General features: G+C 49.5%; 2 protein-coding genes across 4 annotated transcripts in view; both read left to right on the top strand.

Annotated features, from left to right (window-relative positions):
* Position 1: 1 nt before the first annotated feature.
* On the top strand, positions 2-24,441 carry MAU2 (MAU2 sister chromatid cohesion factor). Its single transcript, XM_059869725.1, has 19 exons — positions 2-436; positions 718-735; positions 984-1,049; positions 1,384-1,479; positions 2,467-2,561; positions 3,628-3,655; positions 4,097-4,252; positions 6,811-6,957; positions 7,874-7,964; positions 8,222-8,325; positions 9,199-9,276; positions 9,909-9,974; positions 10,211-10,294; positions 12,492-12,541; positions 12,758-12,835; positions 14,184-14,295; positions 15,276-15,366; positions 19,568-19,695; positions 22,302-24,441. Exons 1-19 carry the CDS (start codon positions 17-19, stop codon positions 22,374-22,376), a joined length of 1,983 nt encoding a protein of 660 aa, XP_059725708.1. The 5' UTR covers positions 2-16; the 3' UTR covers positions 22,377-24,441.
* Positions 24,442-26,099: 1,658 nt separating this feature from the next.
* The window catches only part of GATAD2A (GATA zinc finger domain containing 2A), a 41,709-nt gene continuing 41,078 nt past the window's right edge, over positions 26,100-26,730 (top strand). The window contains exon 1 of one of the 3 annotated variants that reach the window (XM_059869726.1): positions 26,100-26,212. The gene's annotated coding sequence lies outside the window, so the exon portion shown is untranslated. The remainder of the gene's footprint in view (positions 26,213-26,730) is intronic. The other 2 variants (XM_059869729.1, XM_059869730.1) reach the window with 2 other exon arrangements.

The following is a 26,730-nucleotide window of genomic DNA, read 5'->3' as shown; positions in this document are numbered from 1 at the left end:
TGTCGGCGGCCCCAAGATGGCGGCGGTGGCGGCGGGCGCGGCGGCCCCTCAGCAGCCGCCGCCGCCTCAGCAGCCGCCGCAGCCGGCGGGAGGTGGCGGGAGCGGCTCTGGGGAGGCGGCGGGAGCCGCGGGTGGTGCCGGAGGCGGCGGTGGAGGTGCCGGAGGGGGCGGCGGCGCAGCCGGGCCTGCGCCGGGCTCGGGGTCGGGCGGCGGCGCGGCCGCGGGCGAGTCGTGGTACCTGGCGCTGCTGGGCCTGGCCGAGCATTTCCGCACGTCTAGCCCGCCCAAGGTGCGGCTGTGCGTGCACTGCCTGCAGGCTGTGCTCCCCCGCAAGCCCCCGGCCCGCATGGAGGCCCGCACGCACCTCCAGCTCGGCTCCGTCCTCTACCACCACACCCGCAACGGCGACCAGGCCCGCGGGCACCTGGAGAAGGCGGTGAGCGGGGCTGGGATGGCCTTGGGGGGCACGAGGGGCTTGGGAAGGGGGGAGCGGGGGGTGCCGCTGCACGGAGAAAGGGTTGGGGGTGGTGGGGACGGGGGCCTGGGCATTTAGAGAAGGTAAAGAGTAGCGGAAGGGGCGGCCGAGGGGTGTTGGCAGCTGGAAAAGATGAGGAGAAGGAGAGGGGGGCGGTGGGAGGCTCCTGCACGGAGGGAGAGGGTGTCAGGGCGGTTCTGGTGGGTGTTAGTGCCAGCCTAACCCGCTGTGTTCTCTTGCAGTGGCTGATATCCCAGCAGGTATCCTTTTCCTGGGATCCAGGAAGGGCTCCAAGCTCCAAACAGCTCCAAGGAAACTCCAAAAACACCTCAAGGGCCTGGGGGTGGGGGCATGGAATGGGTGTTTTAATCTGCTTCATCACAGCACCATGGAGTTTGGGTTGGAAGGGACCTTAAATCCCATCTCATCCCCATTTTCCTGAGGGTTTTGGGGGGATTTGCTGCTGTTTCCCACCCAGATTTTGTGGTTCCCTTAACCCTGGTGCCAGATCCCTCAGTTTGAAGATGTGAAGTTTGAGGCAGCCAGTTTGCTGTCAGAGCTCTACTGCCAGGAGGTGAGAGAAACCCCCCCAAAACCCCTCTGTGCCCCTCGACTTTGGGTTTCTCCAGTCCACCCCAAAATCCCAGATATCTCCAGTCCACCCCAAAATCCCAGATATCTCCAGTCCTCCCCAAATCCCAGATTTCTCCAGTCCCATCCAACCCTACCTTGGACATTCCAAGGACTCAGCAGCCCCAAACTCCTTCCATTTTATTTTTATTGCTTCCAACACTGATCCCTCCCTCCCTACCCTCCCTGGAGGGTTCAGCGTGGTTTTCCAGGGAATTCCAGGGCTGTGGGAATTGCAGGATCCGGGTTTGTGGTGACTGGGGGTGTCTGTGTTGCAGAATTCCGTGGACACGGCCAAGCCCCTGCTGCGCAAAGCCATCCAGATCTCCCAGCAGACTCCCTACTGGCACTGCAGGCTGCTCTTCCAGCTGGCTGTGAGTCCTTGGAGCAGCAATTCCTTGGGAAAAAATCCTGCAAAAAATCCTGCATCCCCATTCCAAACTGCCTGGAAGCCTTGCATTCTGTTATTCCCCCCCAAAAATTGCTGTTAAGGGGTGGCTTTTATCCCTTTATCCCCTAAAAATTTGTTAATGGAGAGGGAAAAGGCAAATCCAGGGTGGGAATTGGTGTTGGATTGGATCAAGAAATCAGCCAGGATCACTCTGTGGGAATTAAGGACCTGGAGGAAAAAAATCCATTTTGGGGCTTGGAAGTGTTGAATGTTTTATGTTTAACGAGGGATGGGAGGAGGAGGAAAAGTATCCAGGGAAAGACTCCAAGGAAAGTTTTTGTTCCTGCTCTGGAATGTGCTCCAGAATATTTATAAATTAAAAATACCTGTGAGAAAAGAGACACACTGAAGTTCATTTGTGGAAGAAGAACTTTAATTCCTTATGGATTAAGGAATATTTAATCTCCCAGGAATTGAGGAATATTTTCTTTTCCAGGAGTTCATCCTGAGGACTCTGAAGCTTTTCCTCTCCTTAGAGCTTCCCATTTTTCCCTGATTTCCCATTTCCTTGGAGCCTGTTCTCCTCTTCCTGAATTCCCACCTGAGTTTAGGAAAAGGATAAATTTGGGAACACACCTTGGAGGCTCTTCTTGCTGGGAAAACTCTTGCTTCAAGTGACAATCCCTGGGTGTTTTGGAGCTGTTGGGATCTGATCACCACGGGATTTTCACCCTTTTGCAGAATTTGCCTCCCATTTTTAACCCATTCCTCATAAATTAGGAATTTGAAGATTAAAAAAAATCCTTCTGGGCTCAAACAAATCCTTGGAAACCCCACAGATTTCTTTGGAAAACGGGTCTAAAACCCCTTTAAGGAACAGGAGTTTGTAAATGCGGGGATAATGGCATTTTTTTGGGACTCATGGAGCAAATCCTGGATTTTTATGGCGTTTTTTATTCCCATTTTTCAGCAACTCCACACGCTGGAGAAGGATTTGGTGTCGGCCTGTGACCTGCTGGGCGTGGGGGCAGAGTACGCGCGCGTGGTGGGCTCCGAGTACACCAGGTGACAGCCCTGCCTTCCGGAGGGATCCCTGGGATTCCCTGCCTGAATTCCCTGGGATTCCCTGCCCGAATTCCCTGGGATTCCCTGCCCGAATTCCCTGGGATTCCCTGCCCGAATTCCCTGGGATTCCCTGCCCGAATTCCCTGGGATTCCCTGCCCGAATTCCCTGGGATTCCCTGCCCGAATTCCCTGGGATTCCCTGCCTGAATTCCCTGGGATTCCCTGCCCGAATTCCCTGGGATTCCCTGCCCGAATTCCCCGGGATTCCCTGCCCGAATTCCCCGGGATTCCCTGCCCGAATTCCCCGGGATTCCCTGCCCGAATTCCCCGGGATTCCCTGCCCGAATTCCCCGGGATTCCCTTCCCGAATTCCCTGGGATTCCCTGCCCGAATTCCCTGGGATTCCCTGCCCGAATTCCTGGGATTCCCTGCCTGATTTCCCTGGGCTTTCCTGCCCGATTTCCCTGGGATTCCCTGCCCGAATTTCCTGGGACTCCCTGCCCGAATTTCCTGGGATTCCCTGCCCGAATTCCCTGGGATTCCCTGCCCGAATTCCCTGGGATTCCCTGCCCGAATTCCCTGGGATTCCCTGCCCGAATTCCCTGGGATTCCCTGCCCGAATTCCCTGGGATTCCCTGCCCGAATTCCCTGGGATTCCCTGCCCGAATTCCCTGGGATTCCCTGCCCGAATTCCCTGGGATTCCCTGCCCGAATTCCCTGGGATTCCCTGCCCGAATTCCCTGGGATTCCCTGCCCGAATTCCCTGGGATTCCCTGCCCGAATTCCCTGGGATTTCCTGCCTGAATTCCCTGGGATTTCCTGCCTGAATTCCCTGAGATTTCCTGCCTGAATTCCCTAGGATTTCATCCCTGAGTTCCCTGGGATTCCCTCCTCAAATTCCCTGGGATTTCCTCTCCCAGGAATTCCTCTATCAGTTCCCTTAATCCTCTATCCCCCTGTTTTTAGAGGAAAAAAAAAGGCAGATTTTTTTTTTTCCCTGGTGTTTTTTTTCTTTGTGAATGGAATAATTTCTTTTAGAATTTAACTTTATTTTCTTTCATTCCAGAGCCCTTTTTCTGCTCAGCAAGGGGATGGTGAGTTGGAACTCTTTAAAATAAATTATTTCCTGTTCAGTTGTAAATTCCAGAGGATTTTTTGGGAGGGATAAGCAGGATTCTTGAGGATAAATCCAGCTTTTCCCCTCATTTTTTTTCTGGGAAAAATAAAAGGATTGTTGCTCATTTTCACTGGAGCTTTTGTAGGGAGGGATGGAAAAGCTGGTGGGGTGAAAGGGCTGTGAGAATCAGGTGAATATTCCAACCCTAATGCCAGGAATTGGAGAATCCATGGAATTGGAATTGGAGAATCCTGGAATTGTTTGGTTTGGAAGAACCAGGGACACTTTCCACTATCCCAGGCAGCTCCAGCCTGGCTTTGGGCAATCCCAGCCTTGAGGCAGCCCCATGTTCCATGGGGAGTTGCCATTCCCTGAGGGTTTATCCTGACAAAAGTTGGATTTTCTTTGGGAATTGCAGCTGCTGCTGATGGAGAGGAAGCTGCAGGAGGTTCACCCGCTGCTGACGCTGTGTGGGCAGATCGTGGAGAACTGGCAGGGCAATCCCATCCAGAAGGAATCCCTCAGGGTCTTCTTCCTGGTCCTGCAGGTCACACATTACCTGGATGCTGGCCAGGTACGTGCCACGTTCCAGCTGGGAATTTGGGACAGGGATATTCCCTAAAAAATCAGCCCTAAGAGGATTTTTGGGGTTTTTTTTTTTTGTAATGGGAGCAAACTCCTGTTGGTTCTATTCCCAAATTAAATGAAGATGAGGAAATCACGTTAATTTGGAGACGTTGCCCATGATATTTTTATATCCAGGGTGGTCTCTGTTGCTTCCCTGGTGTGTTGGAGGGAATAACAGGAATTTTTGGGGGATTTTGGGAATATTTTGAGACTCCTTTGCCGTGAAGTACTGAGGGTCATCAATCCTAAAGCAACCCCCTAAACCTGGGGATTCCCACTCTGCTGGGAAGTTTCCCCTCTCCCAGAGCATTCCAGCAGTGGGAGTGTGAGGAATTCCCCCTGGGAATGGTGTCCTGGCCCTTAGAGGATTTTTGGGTTTCTTTTTTTTTGTAATGGAAGCAAACTCCTGTTGGTTCTATTCCCAAATTAAATGAAGAGTGAGTAAATCAGGTTAATTTGGAGACGTTGTCCATATTTTTATATCCATGGTGGTCTCTGTTGCTTCCCTGGTGTGTTGGGGGGAATAACAGGAATTTTTGGGGGATTTTGGGAAGATTTTGAGAATCCTTTGAGAATTCCCAGTGTGAAGTACTGAGGGTCATCAATCCTAAAGCAACCCCCTAAACCTGGGGATTCCCACTCTGCTGGGAAGTTTCCCCTCTCCCAGAGCATTCCAGCAGTGGGAGTGTGAGGAATTCCCCCTGGGAATGGTGTCCTGGCCCTAAGATTGATTTTTGGGTTTTTTTTTTTGTAATGGGAGCAAACTCCTGTTGGTTCTATTCCCAAATTAAATGAAGATGAGGAAATCATGTTAATTTGGAGATGTTGTCCATATTTTTATATCCATGGTGGTCTCTGTTGTTTCCCTGGTGTGTTGGAGGGAATAACAGGAATTTTTGGGGGATTTTGGGAAGATTTTGAGAATCCTTTGAGAATTCCCAGCGTGAAGTACTGAGGGTCATCAATCCTAAAGCAACCCCCTAAACCTGGGGATTCCCACTCTGCTGGGAAGTTTCCCCTCTCCCAGAGCATTCCAGCAGTGGGAGTGTGAGGAATTCCCCCTGGGAATGGTGTCCTGGCCCTTAGAGGATTTTTGGGTGTTTTTTTGTAATGGAAGCAAACTCCTGTTGGTTCTATTCCCAAATTAAATGAAGATGAGGAAATCAGGTTAATTTGGAGATGTTGTCCATGATATTTTTATATCCATGGTGGTCTCTGTTGCTTCCCTGGTGTGTTGGAGGGAATAACAGGAATTTTTGGGGGATTTTGGGAATATTTTGAGAATCCTTTGAGAATCCCTTGCCGTGAAGCGCTGAGGGTCATCAATCCTAAAGCAACCCCCTAAACCTGGGGATTCCCACTCTGTTGGGAAGTTCCCCCTCTCCCAGAGCATTCCAGCAGTGGGAGTGTGAGGAATTCCCCCTGGGAATGGTGTCCTGGCCCTAAGATGATTTTTGGGTGTTTTTTTGTAATGGAAGCAAACTCCTGTTGGTTCTATTCCCAAATTAAATGAAGAGTGAGGAAATCATGTTAATTTGGAGATGTTGTCCATGATATTTTTATATCCATGGTGGTCTCTGTTGCTTCCCTGGTGTGTTGGAGGGAATAACAGGAATTTTTGGGGGATTTTGGGAAGATTTTGAGAATCCTTTGCCGTGAAGTGCTGAGGGTCATCAATCCTAAAGCAACCCCCTAAACCTGGGGATTCCCACTCTGCTGGGAAGTTTCCCCTCTCCCAGAGCATTCCAGCAGTGGGAATGTGAGGAATTCCCCCTGGGAATGGTGTCCTGACCCTAAGACGATTTTTGGGTGTTTTTTTGTAATGGAAGCTAACTCCTGTTGGTTCTATTCCCAAATTAAATGAAGATGAGGAAATCAGGTTAATTTGGAGATGTTGTCCATGATATTTTTATATCCATGGTGGTCTCTGTTGCTTCCCTGGTGTGGTGGAGGGAATAACAGGAATTTTTGGGGGATTTTGGGCAGATTTTGAGAATCCATTGAGAATTCCCAGTGTGAAGTGCTGAGGGTCATCAATCCTAAACCAACCCCCTAAACCTGGGGATTCCCACTCTGCTGGGAAGTTTCCCCTCTCCCAGAGCATTCCAGCAGTGGGAGTGTGAGGAATTCCCCCTGGGAATGGTGTCCTGGCCCTAAGACGATTTTTGGGGTTTTCTTTGTAATGGAAGCAAACTCCTGTTGGTTCTATTCCCAAATTAAATGAAGAGTGAGGAAATCATGTTAATTTGGAGATGTTGTCCATGATATTTTTATATCCATGGTGGTCTCTGTTGCTTCCCTGGTGTGTTGGAGGGAATAACAGGAATTTTTGGGGGATTTTGGGAACATTTTGAGAATCCTTTGCCGTGAAGCACTGAGGGTCATCAATCCTAAAGCAACCCCCTAAACCTGGGGATTCCCACTCTGCTGGGAAGTTTCCCCTCTCCCAGAGCATTCCAGCAGTGGGAGTGTGAGGAATTCCCCCTGGGAATGGTGTCCTGGCAGGTGAAGAGCGTGAAGCCGTGCCTGAAGCAGCTGCAGCAGTGCATCCAGACCATCTCCACCCTGCACGACGACGAGATCCTGCCCAGCAACCCCGCCGACCTCTTCCACTGGCTGCCCAAGGAGCACATGTGTGTGCTGGTCTACCTGGTGAGAGCTCCTCGTTAGTGCTGATTGCTAATTAATGAGGGTTCATTAGCAGTTTGGAGGCAGCAGGGATGGGGTTTGTGGCTGCTTTGGGCTCGTTTTCTCCCCTCGGTGATCCTGGGTGTGTGAGGAGATTGCAGGCTGGAAATGGGAGTGAATGAATTAATTGTTAAATGAGATGTTAATTAGGACCTGATTCAAGTGGTAATGGAGTTATTTGTACAAATCAGAGCTACTTTGGCTTAACTTTATCAACTGTTTGGTGCCTTTTTGTTTCCTCTCACTGTCTGTGGGTAGCTGCTCAGTGTGTGAGGAGATTCCAGCCTGGAAATGGGAATCAATTAATAAATAATTAATTAACTGATTGCCACAAATACCTCAATTTTCATTGATTAATCAGGCCATTTTGGTTTCATTTTATCAGCTGCTGGGTGCTTGTTCTGCCTCAGCATCCATAGGAGGATGCTGAGGGGGCTGCTCAGTGTGTGAGGAGATTCCAGGCTGGAAATGGGAATTAACTAATTAGTAACTTGTTAATTCATTAATTAATACCCGATTCAAATGAAAATTGAGTCATTTGTACAAAGCAGAACCAGATTGGCTTCATTTTACCAACATGAGGAGAGCTGGACTTGGAATTGCTGAAGGATTTTGTTCCATTTCTTGGAGATTATTCCAATCCTTGATAAAAAATCTGGGATTGGAGGAATTCTGTGAATTCCCAGCCCTCCCCTCTGCACAGACAAATGTTGGGAATAATGGAATAGCTGGGTGGGAAGCAGCTTTAAAATCATCCATTCCCTCCCTCTCAGTCTCACTCTCCTGGGGTGCTCCAGAACTTTTCCAGGGATTTCTGCTGTGGGAATTGCATCCCAGGGGAATTCCTGAGGGGGATAATCCTTGCTGTGCTCCCCTGCAGGTGACAGTGATGCATTCCATGCAGGCAGGCTACCTGGAGAAGGCTCAGAAGTACACGGACAAAGCCCTCATGCAGCTGGAGAAGCTCAAAAGTAAGGAAAAAGGGCTTGGAATTCAGCTGGATTCCAGGAAAATCCTGGAAAATCCCATAATTTATTCCTCTTTTAAACCCATCCCACAGCCTTGTTGAGCTGCTGGGTCAGCCTAAAATTAAAACTAAGACTAAACCCCTGGTTTTAAGGCCGGGTGGTGGCCTTGGAGTACAAATTCAACTTTTTTGGGGTTTTTTTGGGGTGGGATTTGAAACATTCCATAAATGCCTGATGGAATTGCTCCTGCTCTTTCCCAGTGCTGGACTGCAGCCCCATCCTGTCCTCATTCCAAGTGATTTTGTTGGAACACATCATCATGTGCAGGCTGGTCACGGGACACAAAGCCACAGCCCTGCAGGAGGTAACGTGGGAATTCCAGCATTTCCTGGCTGGGAATGCCTCCCAAAAAAATGGGAATATTCTGCAGGAAAAACCTGTAAAACGTGGGAATTGCAGTTTTGGGCTCAGGTGGGAATTCCAGCTGGGTTATTCATGGATACAGCCAGCCTTGGTGGGGCTCAGGACTTGGGAAATGTGGGATTGGCTCCTCTTAAAGATTTATTTAAGGGCACTTTGGGATTGATCATGGAATAATCAATAATTGGTTGGATTGGCACCTTCCTGGTGGCAATTCCAGGCTGATTCCAGTGGATTTCTCCCCATTCCAGAGTGGCTCCTTCCTCTTCCTCTTCAGGTTCCTGCCTTGTCCAGGTGTTTCCCAGTTTTTCACCTTCCTGCTTTTCCTCCTCTTTCCTGGTTGATTTGGGTTGTTCCAGAGCAAACTGCACTTTTTTTTCTTTTCTTTTTCCCATTTTTCCAATCATTTTAAAATCCTGGGCATCCATCCCAGGACTGGATCATCCAGTCCCTGCTGTACTGGGAATACTGGGAATGTGCTGGGAATGGGGAGGGATTCAGCCTCCTGAAACTCATCCCAATCCCAGCTTTTGGGAGGTTTTATCCCACTTTTCCTGGAAAACCCGGAGCATTTCAGGAGGGATCCGTGGCTGTGAATTCCAGGGGGTGGAGGAAACCATTCCAAACCAGCTGGAATGTGGGAGGGATGTGAGGAAATCCCTTTTGCTGTGCTGGCAGCACACCCAGCCTCCCCTTTTATCCAGGCCTGGAGATCCTGGAGCCCATCCCTGCATCCATGAGGGGTGCAAGGAGCGGGATTTGGAGCAGGAAATGGAAGAGAAAAGTGTCCAAAATGGAAGTTTGTCTTCTTCCCCAGATCTCCCAGGTCTGCCAGCTGTGCCAGCAGTCTCCCAGGCTCTTCTCCAACCACGCTGCCCAGCTGCACACGCTCCTGGTGAGTTTTTTGGGGTGAAACCTGGGAATTCTGCATCCCACCTGGAATTCCGGAGGGGAGATTCCCTGGGAATTACAGATCTGCACCCTGCACTGCTGGGGGAGCTCATCCCCACCTTGAAACCCTTTGGAAACAGAATTCCAGCATTCCTTGGGCGGGCAGGGGCACTTCCCACTATCCCAAGTTGCTCCAGTAATTCCTGGAGAGAAAAATTCCACTTTTCAGCAGAGGAAATTCCCAGGATTTGGCTTTCCCTGGGTATTTTTGACATCAAGGCCTTGTCTGGCAGCAGTTTCTTCATGAAGGGAGGGGGAATTTGGGAGGAATCAGCTGGAAAAGGGGAAATCCAGGGGTTTCAGCCGTGCCCACTGGAGATGATTTTATGTGGGAATTGCGGAAGGGGAAGGGTTTTTTGTAGGGAATACTGAGTTTTCCATGATTTTAACAATTTTTTTTAAACTAAATTAAGCTTTTTTCCTATGAATAATTTATTTTAAAGGACATTTTGTGGAAATGCCTTATTTTCCCCACACCTGAGACTTGTTCTCCCTTTTTCCTGCTGTTATCCCAATATTTCCAAGGATTTAGGAATCTTTTGGTCTGCATCCCCAAAAATATCCTTTCTTTTCCAGGGTCTCTACTGCATCTCTGTCAACTGCATGGATAATGCAGAAGCACAATTCACTACAGCACTGAGGGTGAGATTTTATTCCCAAATTTTCCCCTGGGAACTTAAGGATGGCAAATTGAATTTGGTAGGGAAACCTTCATTAATTCCATTATTTATTAACAATTCTCCTTGAATTGGGGAGGGATTTTAAACATTCAAGTATCAATGTGTGATTTTTTTTTTTTTTTTTAGCCAGGATTTTTTTTTAATGGGAATGAACCAATAGGATAAGACTGAAATATTTGGGAATTTTCTCCTTTGCAGCTCACAACCCACCAGGAGCTGTGGGCGTTCATTGTCACCAACCTGGCCAGCGTCTACATCCGGGAGGGGAATCGGCACCAGGAGGTGAGCTGGGCTCTCCCTCATCCTGCTCTTCTGTGGGGAAAATCCCTGGGATTTGCCTTTTTCTGGGTATTTTTGTCATCAGGGCCTTGCTGGCCACAGCTTCTTCATGACGGGAGTGAGAAATCCCAACTTTCTGTGGAGAAAATTCCTGAAATTCTGCTTTTCCTGAGTATTTTTTCTGTCAGGGCCTTGCTGGCAGCAGCTCCTTTATGAGGGGAGTGGGAAATCCCAACTTTCTGTGGAGAAAATTCCTGAAATTCTGCTTTTTCTGGGTATTTTTGCCATCAGGGCCTTGCTGGCCACAGCTCCTTCATGAGGGGAGTGAGAAATCCCAACTTTCTGTGGAGAAAATTCCTGAAATTCTGCTTTTTCTGGGCTTTTTTGCCGTCAGGGCCTTGCTGGCAGCAGCTCCTTTATGAGGGGAGTGAGAAATCTCAGTTTTCTGTGGTGAAAATTCCTGAAATTCTGCTTTTCCTGAGTATTTTTTCTGTCAGGGCCTTGCTGGCAGCAGCTCCTTTATGAGGGGAGTGGGAAATCCCAATTTTCTGTGGAGAAAATCCCTGGGATTTGCCTTTTTCTGGGTATTTTTGTCATCAGGGCCTTGCTGGCCACAGCTCCTTCATGAGGGGAGTGAGAAATCTCAGTTTTTTGTGGTGAAAATTCCTGAAATTCTGCTTTATCTGGGGCATTTTTGCCATCAGGGCCTTGCTGGCAGCAGCTCCTTCATGAGGGGAGTGGGAATTCCTGAGAAATTGACTGGAAAACTCCAAAATTTCTGGATTATTCCCACAGTTTTTCCCGCTCTTTCTCTCAAATCCTGCTTTTCTGTGGAGAAAATCCCTGGGATTTGCCTTTTTCTGGGTATTTTTGCCGTCAGGGCCTTGCTGGCAGCAGCTCCTTCATGAGGGGAGTGAGAAATACCAGTTTTCTGTGGTGAAAATTCCTGAAATTCTGCTTTTCCTGAGTATTTTTTCTGTCAGGGCCTTGCTGGCAGCAGCTCCTTCATCAGGGAGTGAGAAATCCCAGTTTTCTGTGGAGAAATTTCCTGGGATTTGGCTTTTTCTGGGTATTTTTGCCATCAGGGCCTTGCTGGCAGAATCTCATTCATGAGGGGATTGGGAAACCTCAACTTTCTGTGGCGAAAATTCCTGAAATTCTGCTTTTCCTGGGCATTTTTTCCATCAGGGAGTGGGAAATCTCAGTTTTCTGTGGAGAAAATTCCCAGGATTTGGCTTTTCCTGGATATTTTTGCCATCAGGGCCTTGCTGGCAGCAGCTCCTTCATCAGGGAGTGAGAAATCCCAACTTTCTGTGGTGAAAATTCCTGAAATTCTGCTTTTCCTGAGTATTTTTTCTGTCAGGGCCTTGCTGGCAGCAGCTCCTTTATGAGGGGAGTGGGAAATCCCAGTTTTCTGCGGAGAAAATCCCTGGGATTTGCCTTTTTCTGCTTATTTTTGTCATCAGGGCCTTGCTGGCAGCAGCTCCTTCATCAGGAAGTGAGAAATCTCAGTTTTCTGTGGAGAAATTTCCTGGGATTTGGCTTTTTCTGGGCATTTTTTCTGTCAGGGCCTTGCTGGCAGCAGCTCCTTCATGAGGAGAGTGGGAAATCCCAACTTTCTGTGGAGAAAATTCCTGAAATTCTGCTTTTCCTGGGGCATTTTTTCTGTCAGGGCCTTGCTGGCAGCAGCTCCTTTATGAGGGGAGTGAGAAATACCAGTTTTCTGTGGAGAAAATTCCCAGGATTTGGCTTTTCCTGGGTATTTTTGCCATCAGGGACTTACTGGCAGCAGCTCCTTTATGAGGGGAATGAGAAATCCCAGTTTTCTGTGGAGAAAATTCCTGAAATTCAGCTTTTTCTGGGTATTTTTGCCATCAGGGCCTTGCTCCTTCATGGGTGGGCAAAAAAATATCCTTAGAATTTATGAATTCTTTATTTAAATTCTGGTTTTCATTAATCAAACCGAATATCAAAGTCATTACATCCAGCAGCTCCAAGTTTTCAGTGGGAATAAAATTATGCAGGAAATGCTGTGGAAATGGAGGAGATATGGGATAAAACTTGGATTTTTGGGATCAAAACAAGCCTAAAATTCCCAATATTGGGATAAACTTGGGTGGGCGCGGGTGAAATTTCACTGTTTTGGTGTTGATTTTTCCTTGGAAAATCGATTTTTTTCCTTTTCCTCTCCCATTTCCAGCTCTACAGTTTATTGGAAAGGATAAATCCCGACCACAACTTCCCAGTGAGGTGAGAATTCCCACAAATCCCAACGCTCCGGGCTGGGAACGACAGATTTGCAGCAGGATTTTCAACAAATTAGGGGGAAAAAAATCCAACTGAATTCCGAGGGAAAACTCGGGGTGGGGCTCAAATGGAATATTTTGCTTGGAAGTTGGATTTTGGGGTGGAATTCCTGAATTTTTGGATGGGATCCTGAGGTATCCACGGTTTTTTTTTCCATAGTTCTCACTGTCTGCGGGCTGCAGCGTTCTACATCCGAGGGCTCTTCTCCTTTTTCCAGGGAAGGTACAACGAGGCCAAGTGAGTCCAAACCCTCAGAAAAATGGGAAAAATGTTGGAAAAATGTGGGAAAACTCACCCTGGCTTGTTTGGGATGGGAGTGGGAATGCCAAGGCTTTGTGTCCATCCCATTCCCATGGATTTCTCCTGGATTGGCCAGGGGGGACAGGCAGGGGTGAGGTGGGGGTTGAGTTCTTTCCTTGGGAATCCTTGGGAATCATTCCCTGCAAGCCCTGGGAATCTTGGGAATGTTACTCCCAGCCAGCCCAAGAAATCCTTGGGAATTTTGGGATTTTATTCCCAGAAATCCCAAGAAATCTTTGGGAATCATTCCCTGCAATCCTGAGAAATCCTTGGGAATTTTGGGTTCCTATTCTCTGCAAAATCCTTGGGAATCTTGGGATCTTACTCCCTTCAATCCCAAAGAAATCTTATTCCCTGGAATCCTTGGGAATTTTGGGATTGTTATTCCCTGGAATCTTGGGATTGTTATTCCCTGGAATCCTTGGGAATCTTGGGATTGTTATTCCCTGGAATCCTTGGGAATCTTGGGATTGTTATTCCCTGGAATCCCTGGGAATTTTGGGATTGTTATTCCCTGCAATCACTGGGAATCTTGGGATTGTTATTCCCTGGAATCCTTGGGAATTTTGGGATTGTTATTCCCTGGAATCTCTGGGAATTTTGGGATTGTTATTCCCTGGAATCCTTGGGAATTTTGGGATTGTTATTCCCTGGAATCTTGGGATTGTTATTCCCTGGAATCCCTGGGAATCTTGGGATTGTTATTCCCTGGAATCCCTGGGAATCTTGGGATTGTTATTCCCTGGAATCCCTGGGAATCTTGGGATTGTTATTCCCTGGAATCCCTGGGAATCTTGGGATTGTTATTCCCTGGAATCCCTGGGAATTTTGGGACTGTTATTCCCTGGAATCCTTGGGAATCTTGGGACTGTTATTCCCTGGAATCCCTGGGAATTTTGGGATTGTTATTCCCTGGAATCCTTAGGAATAATGGAATTGTTATTCCCTGGAATCCTTAGGAATAATGGAATTGTTATTCCCTGGAATCCTTAGGAATCTTGGGACGTTTATTTCCTGGAATCCCTGGGAATCTTGGGATTTTAACCCCTGTAATCCCAAGGAACCCCTGGGAATCTCGTGCCTCTCACTCCTTTCCCTCCCAAGGATCTGCACCTTCCAGGAGCCCAATCCAAGAGAAAACTCAGGAATTCCCTTTCTCCCAGCTCCTTTCTCCCAACTGCTGCCCCTCCATCCATGCAGGAATCACCCCAGGCTGCTCAGGGCGGGGGCCCCAATCCCATTTTTCCCATTTTTCCCATTTTTCCCGTTTTTCCCGTTTTTCCAGGCGTTTTTTGCGGGAGACGCTGAAGATGTCGAACGCCGAGGACCTGAACCGCCTGACAGCCTGCTCGCTGGTGCTGCTGGGCCACATCTTCTACGTGCTGGGCAACCACAGGGTGACTCCCAGAGCCCTCCCCATCCCTGCATCCCGCAAGGGCCATTCCCTGGAAAAATTCCCCAAAAAAATCCCGAAGGAAATCGGGATACGGGTGGAATAATGGGGTTTTTAAAGGGTTTTTTTAGTGCTGTCGCATCAAAAATCGGGATTTTCTTCCCTCTGGATCATCCCAATCCTTCCCAGTCCATGGAATCCTGGAACTGGTATTCCCAGAACAAATCTCCAAAAAATCCCATGTGAAATCAGGGAATCCTTGGGAATCCATTGCCTTCTACAAGGCCAAGGAATCTTTAGGAATCTTGGGATGTGATTCCTTTCTATCCCAGTGAATCCCTGGCAATCTTGGGATTTTATTCCCTGGGCAGGAATCCTTGGGAATTTTGGAATTTTATTCCTTTCTGGGCAGGGAATCCTTGGGAATTTTGGGATTTGATTCCCTGCAATCCCAGGGAATCCTTGGGAATTTTGGGATTTGATTCCCTGCAATCCCAGGGAATCCTTGGGAATTTTGGGATTTGATTCCCTGCAATTCCAGGGAATCCTTGGGAATTTTGGGATTTGATTCCCTGGGCAGGGAATCCTTGGGAATTTAGGGATTTGATTCCCTGCAATCCCAGAGAATCCTTGGGAATTTTGGGATTTGATTCCCTGCAATCCCAAGGAATTCTTGGGACTGTTACTCCTTTCCATCCCAAGGAATCTTGGGATTTTATTCCTTTCAATCCCAACAAATCCTTGGGATCTGATTCCTTTCTATCCCAGGGAATCCCTGGGAATTTTGGGATTTTATTCCCTTCAATCCCAAGAAATCCTTGGGAATCTTGAGCATATTCCTACCTTCCATCCCATCAAGCAAAGCGACAAAAATCCAATTTCCCACTGGGAATTTTCCATCTTTCCCACTCAATCCGTGCTGGAAAGGGCAGGAAAAATTCCCAAAATCCCAATTTTTCCCTTTTCCCTTCCCGATTTTCCTAGGAAAGCAACAACATGGTGGTGCCAGCCATGCAGCTGGCCAGCAAGATCCCAGACATGTCCGTGCAGCTCTGGTCCTCAGCCCTGCTCCGGGGTAAATCTGGGATCTGGGAGCAGCCTGGGGAGGGGGGAGATTCCAGGGAAAACCTGGGGGATGGGAATGTGCAGCTCCAGGGGGGTTCAGGATCTGGGATTATCCTGGAAAACGAGGAAATGGCCTCAGGGAGGGTGGGAGTGATGGAGGGAAATGGGGGGATGATCCCAGGGATGGGAATGTGCAGCTCCAGGGGGGATTCAGGGTCTGGGATTATCCTGGAAAACTGGGAAGAAGAGCCTCAGGGAGGGTGGGAGTGATGGGAGAAACTGGATTACTCCAGGGATGGGAATGTGCAGCTCCAGGGGGGATTCAGGGTCTGGGATTATCCTGGAAAACTGGGAAAAAGAGCTTCAGGGAGGGTGGGAGTGATGGGAGAAATGGGGGGATTATCCCTGGAGCTGAACATTCCCATTCCTGGGAGAATCAGGGATCTGGGATTATCCTGGAAAACCGGGAAATGGCCTCGGGAAGGGTGGGAATGATGGGAGAAATGGGGAGATTATCCCTGGAGCTGAACATTCCCAATTCTGGGAGAATCAGGGATCTGGGATTATCCTGGAAAACTGGGATGGAGCCTCAGGGAGGGTGGGAGTGATGGGAGAAATGGAATTATTCCAGGGATGGGAATGGCAGCTCCAGGGGGGTTCAGGGTCTGGGATTATCCTGGAAAACTGGGAAATGGCCTCGGGAAGGGTGGGAATGATGGGAGAAATGGGGAGATTATCCCTCTAGCTGAACATTCCCATCCCTGGGACAATCAGGGATCTGGGATTATCCTGGAAAACTGGGAAGAAGAGCTTCAGGGAGGGTGGGAGTGATGGGAGAAATGGGATTATTCCAGGGATGGGAATGTGCAGCTCCAGGGGTGATTCAGGATCTGGGATTATCCTGGAAAACTGGGAAATGGCCTCAGGGAGGGTGGGAGTGATGGAGGGATGATCCCAGGGATGGGAATGTGCAGCTCCAGGGGGGTTCAGGGTCTGGGATTATCCTGGAAAATTGGGAAGAAGAGCCTCAGGGAGGGTGGGAGTGATGGGAGAAATTGGATTATTCCAGGGATGGGAATGTGCAGCTCCAGGGGGGTTCAGGGTCTGGGATTATCCTGGAAAACTGGGAAATGGCCTCGGGAAGGGTGGGAATGATGGGAGAAATGGGGAGATTATCCCTGGAGCTGAACATTCCCATTCCTGGGAGAATCAGGGATCTGGGATTATCCTGGAAAACTGGGAAATGACCTCAGGGAGGGTGGGAGTGATGGGAGAAATTGGATTATTCCAGGGATGGGAATGTGCAGCTCCAGGGGGGTTCAGGATCTGGGATTATCCTGGAAAACTGGGAAGAAGAGCCTCGGGAAGGGTGGGAGTGATGGAGGGATGATCCCAGGGGAGTGGGGAATGGGAATGTGCAGCTCCAGAGGGGATTTGGTATCCATAAAAAACTGGGATAGAGCCTCTGGGAATGGAGGGAAAATGTGGAGGTGATCCTGAGGGTGGGAATGTGCAGTTCAGGGGGAGCTCAGTATCCATAAAAAACTGGGATGGAGCCTCGGGGAGGGTGGGAGTGATTGGGGAAATGGGGGGATGTTCCCAGGGATGGGAATGTGCAGCTCCAGGGGGGTTCAGGGTCTGGGATTATCCTGGAAAACCAGGAAATGGCCTTGGGAAGGGTGGGAATGATGGGAGAAATGGGGAGATTATCCCTGGAGCTGAACATTCCCATTCCTGGGAGAATCAGGGATCTGGGATTATCCTGGAAAACTGGGAAGAAGAGCCTCAGGGAGGGTGGGAGTGATGGGAGAAATTGGATTATTCCAGGGATGGGAATGTGCAGCTCCAGGGGGATTCAGGGTCTGGGATTATCCTGGAAAACTGGGAAATGGCCTCGGGAAGGGTGGGAATGCCAAGGAGAAGGTGGAGCTGATTCCAGAGGGGGAAGGGGTTCCAGGAACGGGAATTCCAGGACCCAGGGAATGGATTTGGGATGGGAATGAGGAGTTTGGGAAGGAATTCCTGCTGGGAGGGTGGGGGCTGGAATCCAAGAATTCCTTTGGAAAAGGGAAAAATCTGGGATCTCCGTGGAGCTTTTGGGGCAGATTTTGCCTCAAATTGAGGCAATTTTGGGATCTTATTCCCTGCAATCCTAAGGAATTCTTGGGAATTTGGGGATTTTATTCCCTGCAATCCCAGGGCATCCTTGGGATTTTGATGCTGCCAGGAATCAGGGAAAAATTGGGATCTCCATGGAGCTTTTGGGGCAGATTTTTGGCTCAATTTGAGGCAATTTTGGGATCTTCTTCCCTGCAATCCTGAGGAATTCTTGGGAATTTGGGGATTTTATTCCCTGCAATCCCAGGGCATCATTGGGATTTTGGTGCTGCCAGGAATCAGGGAAAAATCTGGGATCTCCGTGGAACTTTTGGGGCAGATTTTTGCCTCAAATTGAGGCAATTTTGGGATCTTATTCCCTGCAATCCTGAGGAATTCTTGGGAATTTGGGGATTTTATTCCCTGCAATCCCAGGGCATCCTTGGGATTTTGGTGCAGACCCCAAACCCAGGGAGGTTTTTTGGGATGAGGGGAGCTCAAAGGTGGGACTGGGATAAATCCCAGGATTTTTCCAGCATCCCCAGAAGAGGCTGGAAAGCCACAAAAATCCCAACCCTGGCAATTCCTGGGATTTTGGTGCTGCCAGGAATCAGGGAAAAATCTGGGATCTCTGTGGAGATTTTGGGGCAGATTTTGCCTCAAATTGAGGCAATTTTGGGATCTTATTCTCTGCAATCCTAAGGAATTCTTGGGAATTTGGGGATTTTATTCCCTGCAATCCCAGGGCATCCTTGGGATTTTGATGCTGCCAGGAATCAGGGAAAAATCTGGGATCTCCGTGGAATTTTTGGGGCAGATTTTTGCCTCAATTTGAGGCAATTTTGGGATCTTATTCCCTGCAATCCTGAGGAATTCTTGGGAATTTGGGGATTTTATTCCCTGCAATCCCAGGGCATCCTTGGGATTTTGGTGCAGACCCCAAACCCAGGGAGGTTTTTAGGGATGAGGGGAGCTCAGAGGTGGGACTGGGATAAATCCCAGGATTTTTCCAGCATCCCCAGAGGAGGCTGGAAAGCCACAAAAATCCCAACCCTGGCAATTCCTGGGATTTTGGTGCTGCCAGGAATCAGGGAAAAATCTGGGATCTCCATGGAGCTTTTGGGGCAGATTTTTGCCTCAAATTGAGGCGATTTTGGGATCTTATTCTCTGCAATCCTGAGGAATTCTTGGGAATTTGGGGATTTTATTCCCTGCAATCCCAGGGCATCCTTGGGATTTTGATGCTGCCAGGAATCAGGGAAAAATTGGGATCTCCGTGGAGATTTTGGGGCAGATTTTGCCTCAAATTGAGGCAATTTTGGGATCTTATTCCCTGCAATCCTAAGGAATTCTTGGGAATTTGGGGATTTTATTCCCTGCAATCCCAGGGCATCCTTGGGATTTTGGTGCAGACCCCAAACCCAGGGAGGTTTTTTGGGATGAGGGGAGCTCGGAGGTGGGGCTGGGATAAATCCCAGGATTTTTCCAGCATCCCCAGAAGAGGCTGGAAAGCCACAAAAATCCCAACCCTGGCAAGTCCTGGGATTTTGGTGCTGCCAGGAATCAGGGAAAAATCCGGGATCTCCATGGAGCTTTTGGGGCAGATTTTGCCTCAATTTGAGGCGATTTTGGTGCAGACCCCAAACCCAGGGAGGTTTTTTGGGATGAGGGGAGCTCCGAGATGGGACTGGGATAAATCCCAGGATTTTTCCAGCATCCCCAGAAGAGGCTGGAAAACCACAAAAATCCCAACCCTGGCAATTCCTGGGATTTTGGTGCTGCCAGGAATCAGGGAAAAATTGGGATCTCCATGGAGCTTTTGGGGCAGATTTTTGCCTCAAATTGAGGCAATTTTGGGATCTTATTCCCTGCAATCCTAAGGAATTCTTGGGAATTTGGGGATTTTATTCCCTGCAATCCCAGGGCATCCTTGGGATTTTGGTGCTGCCAGGAATCAGGGAAAAATTGGGATCTCCGTGGAGCTTTTGGGGCAGATTTTTGGCTCAATTTGAGGCGATTTTGGTGCAGACCCCAAACCCAGGGAGGTTTTTTGGGACGAGGGGAGCTCGGAGGTGGGGCTGGGATGAATCCCAGGATTTCTCTGCCTTTTCCAGACCTGAACAAGGCGTGTGGCAACGCCATGGATGCCCACGAGGCCGCCCAGATGCACCAGAACTTCTCCCAGCAGCTGCTCCAGGACCACATCGAGGCCTGCAGCCTCCCTGAGCACAACCTGATCACGGTCAGAGCCCAGAAATTCCCAGAATTCCCAAAATTCCCACCTTGCCCGTGGCAAAAAGAACCCCTGAGTTCATTTTTTAGACTTTTTAAAGTGGTTTTTTTAGTGTTGTTGCATGCAAAATTGGGGTTTTCCTCCCTCTGGATCATCCAAATCCTTCCCCAATCCCTGGAATCCTGCAATTGGCATTCCCAGAAAGAATTCCCTCAAAAATATCCCCCAAAAAATTGGGATAGAGGTGGGAATAATGGGATTTCTGAAGGGTTTTTTTAGTGCTGTTGCATCAGAAGTTGAGATTTTCTTCCCTCTGGATCATCCAAATCCCTCCCAGTGGGATTTTGGCTTTGAAATCCCCAAAAACCCCTGGAAAACCAAATCCCAGCAGGGTTCCCTGATGGAATGTGAGATTCCCTGGGAATTCTGTGATCCTGAAGGAATTTTTTCCCATTTTTCCTGGGATTTTGGCTTTGAAATTTCAAAAAAATCCCTGGAAAACCAAATCCCAGCAGGGTTCCCTGGTGGAATGTGAGATTCCCTGGGAATTCTGTGATCCTGAAGGAATTTTTTCCCATTTTTCCTGGGATTTTGGCTTTGAAATTTCAAAAAAATCCCTGGAAAACCAAATCCCAGCAGGGTTCCCTGGTGGAATGTGGGATTTTCTGGGAATTCTGTGATCCTGAGGGAATTTTTTTTCCCATTTTTCCTGGGATTTTAGCTTTGAAATCCCCAAAAAACCCTGGAAAACCAAATCCCAGCAGGGTTCCCTGGTGGAATGTGAGATTTCCTGGGAATTCTGTGATCCTGAGAGAATTTTTTCCCATTTTTCCTGGGATTTTGGCTTTGAAATCCCAAAAAAAACCCCTGGAAAACCAAATCCCAGCAGGGTTCCCTGATGGAGTGTGGGATTCCCTGGGAATTCTGTGATCCTAAAGGAATTTTTTTCCATTTTTTCTGGGATTTTGGCTTTGAAATCCCAAAAAAACTCCTGGAAAACCAAATCCCAGCTGGTTGTGGGTTTGGAATTTGGGATCCCTGAGGCAGGGAGGGTTTTCCTGGGAATTCTGTGATGCTGAGGGAATTTTTTTCCCATTTTTCCCGAGATTTTGGCTTTGAAATTTCAAAAAAAAACCCTGGAAAACCAAATCCCAGCTGGATGTGGGGTTGGAATTTGGGATCCCTGAGGCAGGGAGGGTTTTCCTGGGAATTCTGTGATGCTGAGGGAATTTTTTTCCCATTTTTCCCGAGATTTTGGCTTTGAAATTTCAAAAAAAATCAAATCCCAGCTGGATGTGGGTTTGGAATTTGGGATCCCTGAGGCAGGGAGGGTTTTCCTGGGAATTCTGTGATCCTGAGGGAATTTTTTCCCATTTTCCCCGAGATTTTGGCTTTGAAATTTCAAAAAAAAACCCTGGAAAACCAAATCCCAGCAGGGTTCCCTGATGGAATGTGGGATTTCCTGGGAATTCCGTGATCCTGAGGGAATTTTTTTTCCATTTTTCCTGGGATTTTGGCTTTGAAATTCCAAAAAAAACCCTGGAAAACCAAATCCCAGCAGAGTTCCCTGGTGGAATGTGAGATTTTCTGGGAATTCTGTGATCCTGAGGGAATTTTTTTTCCAATTTTTCCTGAGATTTTTGCTTTGAAATCCCAAAAAAACTCCTGGAAAACCAAATCCCAGCAGGGTTCCCTGATGGAATGTGGGATTCCCTGGGAATTCCGTGATCCTGAGGGAATTTTTTTCCCATTTTTCCCGAGATTTTGGCTTTGAAATTTCAAAAAAAACCAAATCCCAGCTGGATGTGGGGTTGGAATTTGGGATCCCTGAGGCAGGGAGGGTTTTCCTGGGAATTCTGTGATGCTGAGGGAATTTTTTCCCATTTTTCCTGGGATTTTGGCTTTGAAATCCCAAAAAAAACCCTGGAAAACCAAATCCCAGCTGGATGTGGGGTTGGAATTTGGGATCCCTGAGGCAGGGAGGGTTTTCCTGGGAATTCTGTGATGCTGAGGGAATTTTTTTCCCATTTTTCCCGAGATTTTGGCTTTGAAATTTCAAAAAAAAACCAAATCCCAGCTGGATGTGGGTTTGGAATTTGGGATCCCTGAGGCAGGGAGGGTTTTCCTGGGAATTCTGTGATGCTGAGGGATTTTTTTTTCCCATTTTTCCTGGGATTTTGGCTTTGAAATCCCAAAAAAACTCCTGGAAAACCAAATCCCAGCTGGATGTGGGTTTGGAATTTGGGATCCCTGAGGCAGGGAGAGTTTTCCTGGGAATTCTGTGATGCTGAGGGAATTTTTTTTCCATTTTTCCCGGGATTTTGGCTTTGAAATCCCCAAAAAAAAACCCTGGAAAACCAAATCCCAGCTGGATGTGGGGTTGGAATTTGGGATCCCTGAGGCAGGGAGGGTTTTCCTGGGAATTCTGTGATGCTGAGGGAATTTTTTTTCCCATTTTTCCCGAGATTTTGGCTTTGAAATTTCAAAAAAAAACCAAATCCCAGCTGGTTGTGGGTTTGGAATTTGGGATCCCTGAGGCAGGGAGGGTTTTCCTGGGAATTCTGTGATGCTGAGGGAATTTTTCCTGGAATTCTGATCCCGTTTTTCCCTTGCAGTGGACGGATGGACCCCCCCCAGTCCAGTTCCAGGCCCAGAACGGCCCCACCACCAGCCTGGCCAGTCTGCTCTGAGTGAATTCCAGGAAAATTCCTGGAAAACTCCAGGAAAACTCCAGGATATCCACCAACAACACCCTGGGGGGAAAAAAAGAAAAAGCAAAGCATCAAAAACTTGGGAAAAGAAACGAAACAAAAGGAAAAAATCCATGGAAAAGCTTCCGAATTCCCTCTGGTAGTGAGAAAAACCCAGGAATTTTCCAGGGATTCCCAGAGCCTCCGGAGCTGCTTTTCCAGGTGGGAATGTCCAGGTGAATCCCAAGGTTTGATCCTGCAGGGAATTGCCAGGAAAGGCTGGGAATCCTCGGGGATAAGGGGATGAGGAAATCATGGATTGGATTCCCAGCTGGAATTCCCCGAGGGGGAAATTCCCATTTTTTTTGGGAAGGAGGAATTCCAGGATTTCCTGGGATGTCCCTCCCGCAGCCACAGCTCTCCCCACGCCTTTGGGATTGGGAAAAATCTGGAGTTTTCCTGCTGATCCCAAATTTTTCCAGGCTGAAGGCACCACCTTGTGCCTTAATTAAGGATTCCTAAATCCTGGGAATAAATCCCAGTTTAGAGGTTTGGGATGGAATTCCAGCCTTGCCCTCGGCACAAAATTCCCTTTTCCAGGTTAAATTCCCTGGTTTTAGCCCAGTTTTTTTTTGGATTTCCCAGAAATGTGGGAATGCTGAATCCCAGAAAAAAGCTGGAAGTTTTTCCAGCATCCCAGCAGTGCCTGGAGTTGTTTTTCCCAGTTGGAATTTCTCCAGATTTCTGGGAAAAAGGGAGGGAAAAGAACTCTGGAATTCTTGGAGAGAGGAAAACCAAAACCCTGGAACTGCCAGAGATTTTTGGGAATTTTTAATCCCACCTGGATGGGAAGGAACCTTAAAATTCCTTTAAAATTCCCTCATTCCCATCATCCTTCCTCCCCTAATCCCTTTTTTTTCCAGAGCAAGGAATTTTTCCCACCCAAATTCCTCAATTTTTCCCTCTGGATTTCATTTCAGGGATGAGGTTTTTTTGTCCCATTCCCAAAAAATTTGCATTTTATTTTTTTTTCCCATGGAAATCCCAGTCCTAAATCTGCAAAGGACCTGGAAATCCCTGGAAGTTTTGGGGATTGAGGATTGGGAGTTTTTATTCCAGATTTTTTTTTTTTTTTGGGATTAAGGAAAACCCTCGGTGCCATTGGAACTCAATAAAATGGGAGAAAAAAAATCCCCAAAAATTCCCAAATCCAGAGATTTTCCAGCCTGAATCCAGGGCTGGAATTGCCATGGGAAATTCCAGAGGCTCCCTGGGGGTTTTTTTTGGGATATTTGGGATCCCACTGAGACAGAACCATCCCAGGAATTTTGGGATCTGGGGATTTTCATCAGGAACTGGGGGAGTTTTCCCAGTTTTTATTTCCTCTGGGATGCAACAATTCCTTGGAATCGTTTTCCTTGGAATTTTCCTGGCTTGGGAAAGGCTGAAATTCCCAAATCCCAAAGCCAGGAAATCCAGATTTTTCCTTTCTAATTCCGTAATGTTCCAGAATATTCTGGAATTCCAGGCCCAACTCAGATCCAGCTTGGAATTTTGGGTTCAAATTCCCAAATTTTGGGCTGGAGAAGCCTCGGGATGATCCCAATCCCAGGGCAGGGACACTTCCACTATTCCAGGCTGCTCCCACCTGCATTTCAGCACTTCCAGGGCGGCCAAATCCCAAAAAACTTTGGGAAAAACCCGGAAAAAAAATGGGGAAAAATCCCAATTCTGGAGAGCTGTGGTTGGGGCTGAGCTTTGGGAATTCCCCAGGTGGGAAAAGAGCCTTTCCCACCTCCCGGAGACGCCGAGGAAGGAGCAGAATTCCTAAAAATTCCCCAAAATTCCCAATTTTCCGCCTTCGATCTCCTGTGAAAATCCATCAGAAATCGGTGAAACAGCCGGAAAATCCCTTGGGAATTCTGGGGGGGGGGGGGTTGGGGTGGGAGCTCTGAGCTGATCCCAGCTCCCGAGGGCTCCTCCCGCCGCCGGAATTCCCAAATTCCCGGCGGAAATTCCAATGTACAGAGCTTTTTACCATTGTATATTAAATTATTTAATAGCTTTTCGTGGCTGCTTTCCCTTCTTTCTTTTGGTTTTTTTTTCCTCATGGAGCTGAAATTCTTTGGAATTTTAGAGGAAAACAGGAAAACCTGTGGGATTAAATCCGTGTGGGAATGATCCCAAATCCCAAATGGGAATGATCCCAAGGGTTAAATCCCAATGGGAATGATCCCAAATCCCTCTGGGAATGATCCCAAGGGTTAAATCCCAATGGGAATGATCCCAAATCCCAGTGGGAATGATCCCAGGATTAAATCCCAATGGGAATGATCCCAAATCCCACTGGAATGGTCCCAAAGGTTAAATCCCAATAGGAATGATCCCAGGATTAAATCCGTGCAGGAATGATCCCAAATCCCACTGGGAATGATCACAGGGTTAAATCCCAATGGGAATGATCCCAAATCCCACCGGGAATGATCACAGGGTTAAATCCCAATGGGAATGATCCCAAATCCCACCGGGAATGATCCCAGATCCCATCAGGAATGATCCCAGGATTAAATCCCACCGGGAATGATCCCAAGGGTTAAATCCCTGCAGGAATGATCCCAAATCCCATCAGGAATGATCCCAGGATTAAATCCCACCGGGAATGATCCCAAGGGTTAAATCCCTGCAGGAATGATCCCAGATCCCACCGGCAATGGGTTAAATCCCAATGGGAATGATCCCAGATCCCACCGGGCCTGATCCCGGCGGAGCAGCCGGACCGGACCGGACCGGACCGGGCAGCTCTGACCCAGATCAGTCACCGAGCGGGGTCCGGCCCCTCCTTATCCCCGGCACGGGCTCCCGGTCCCGCTCTCCGCCTACCCCCGGCCCCGCCCGGCTCTGCCGCGACTCCCGGCCCTCAGCCGGCCCGGCCGCAACCCCGCCCGCAGAACCGGCTCCGCCGGCCCCGGTGCCTCCCCCGCTTCCTGCCGCCGGCCCCCCCTATCTGCGGCCCCAGCGCGGCCTGCGCGGGCGGATAAGGGCGGCGGGGCCGGCCCCTCCCCGCGCCGCCATCACCTCAGCCGGCCCCGGGAGGAGCCAGCGCGGCCCGGCCCCGGGGGAACCGCCGCGAGCCGCCGGGCCCGGCCCCGCCGCACCGCCCCCTCCCCGCGGGCCGCGCTCTCATTGGCTCCTCTTGGGCGCACTCTGGCTCCTATTGGATAGTTCAGCTATCAATCAAATTCAGACCGCGCCTCTTTCCTCCCTCACAGCAGGGGCGAGGCGCGCACCATGGGGTCGCGCCTCTGATTGGTCAATATGCCCGTCAATCAAAAACAAACCGCGCCTTTTCATCACTGCTTACTACGAAGGCGGAGCTACTGCTGACTCTTCGCGCCGATCGGCTGCAGGGCAGGCAACCCACCTTTCTATTTGTCGGCGCGGCTGTCAATCACTAGTTTAAAGATTAAAAAAACCCACCCAACGCAGCGCCCCAGGCCTGGGCAGGGGGCGTGGCCGGGCGCGAGGGTGTCCCAAATCTGCCTGGCAACGGGGGGGGTCCCGCGGGGGGGGGGGGGGGCGCGAGGGGAGGGGGGGGCACAGGGGAGGGGAGGGGGGGAGAGGGGAGGGCACGGAGGGGGAGGGGGGGAGAGGGGCGGGAGGATGGGGGGGGGACGGAGAGTGGGGGGGGCGGGTCCCCCTGCGCGCGCAGCCCCCCCCGCCCCCCCCCTCCTGTCAGTGGCCACCTGAGGGAGCCGCCTCCCCTCCCCCCACGGCCCCAGTCCGGGCCGGGCCCCGCTGAGGAGGAGGAGGAGGCGGCTCTGAGGGGGCTCCGGACAGTGAGTGACACCCGCGCCTCAGCTGCCCCCCCAGGGGGGACGGGGACAAGGGGACACCCCCACACACACACCCCCTTCCCCCTGAGGGCGGCTCGGGGCTTGGGGCAACGGGGTGGGGGGGAGCGCCGGAGATCCGGGGCGGTTTGTGAGGGGCACGGCCGTGAGGGGAGAAGGGAGCGGCCAAAAGCCGCCCATGGCGAGGGGGGACCCCGTGAGGGACGCGGGGAGCCGGCCTGAGGGAGAGCGCCGAAACGCCAGGGGGGTTCACGGGGGATGAAAGTGCGGCCGGGTGTGTGTGTGGGGGGGGGGATGGGGGGGGTGGAGATAATAAAAAAAAAAAAAGCTTTAAAAAAAAAAAAAAGGCGAAAAAGAAAAGGTTGGGAAGTCCGAGGGGAGGGTGGGCACGGGTGAGGGGGTGCCAGGGAGGAGCGGGAGTGCATCCTGGGAGTTGCCCGATAGGCACAGCCACCAGAGCATGTCAGCAAAGGCGGATTATTGGTGCCAGAGCCTTGGGAAGG

Source organism: Haemorhous mexicanus, chromosome 29 (assembly GCF_027477595.1).
Source record: "Haemorhous mexicanus isolate bHaeMex1 chromosome 29, bHaeMex1.pri, whole genome shotgun sequence".
Taxonomy (NCBI): domain Eukaryota; kingdom Metazoa; phylum Chordata; class Aves; order Passeriformes; family Fringillidae; genus Haemorhous; species Haemorhous mexicanus.
Note: the sequence above shows the minus strand (reverse complement) of the source record. Positions and strands in the feature narration are given on the sequence as shown.

Excerpts from the sequence above, each read along its gene's own strand:
- MAU2 (XM_059869725.1), top strand. The coding sequence starts at position 17 with ATGGCGGCGGTGGCGGCGGGCGCGGCGGCCCCTCAGCAGCCGCCGCCG. Across the intron at positions 3,656-4,096 it reads TTCTGCTCAGCAAGGGGATG|CTGCTGCTGATGGAGAGGAA; the intron begins GTGAGTTGGAAC and ends TGGGAATTGCAG. Across the intron at positions 9,277-9,908 it reads CCCAGCTGCACACGCTCCTG|GGTCTCTACTGCATCTCTGT; the intron begins GTGAGTTTTTTG and ends TTTCTTTTCCAG.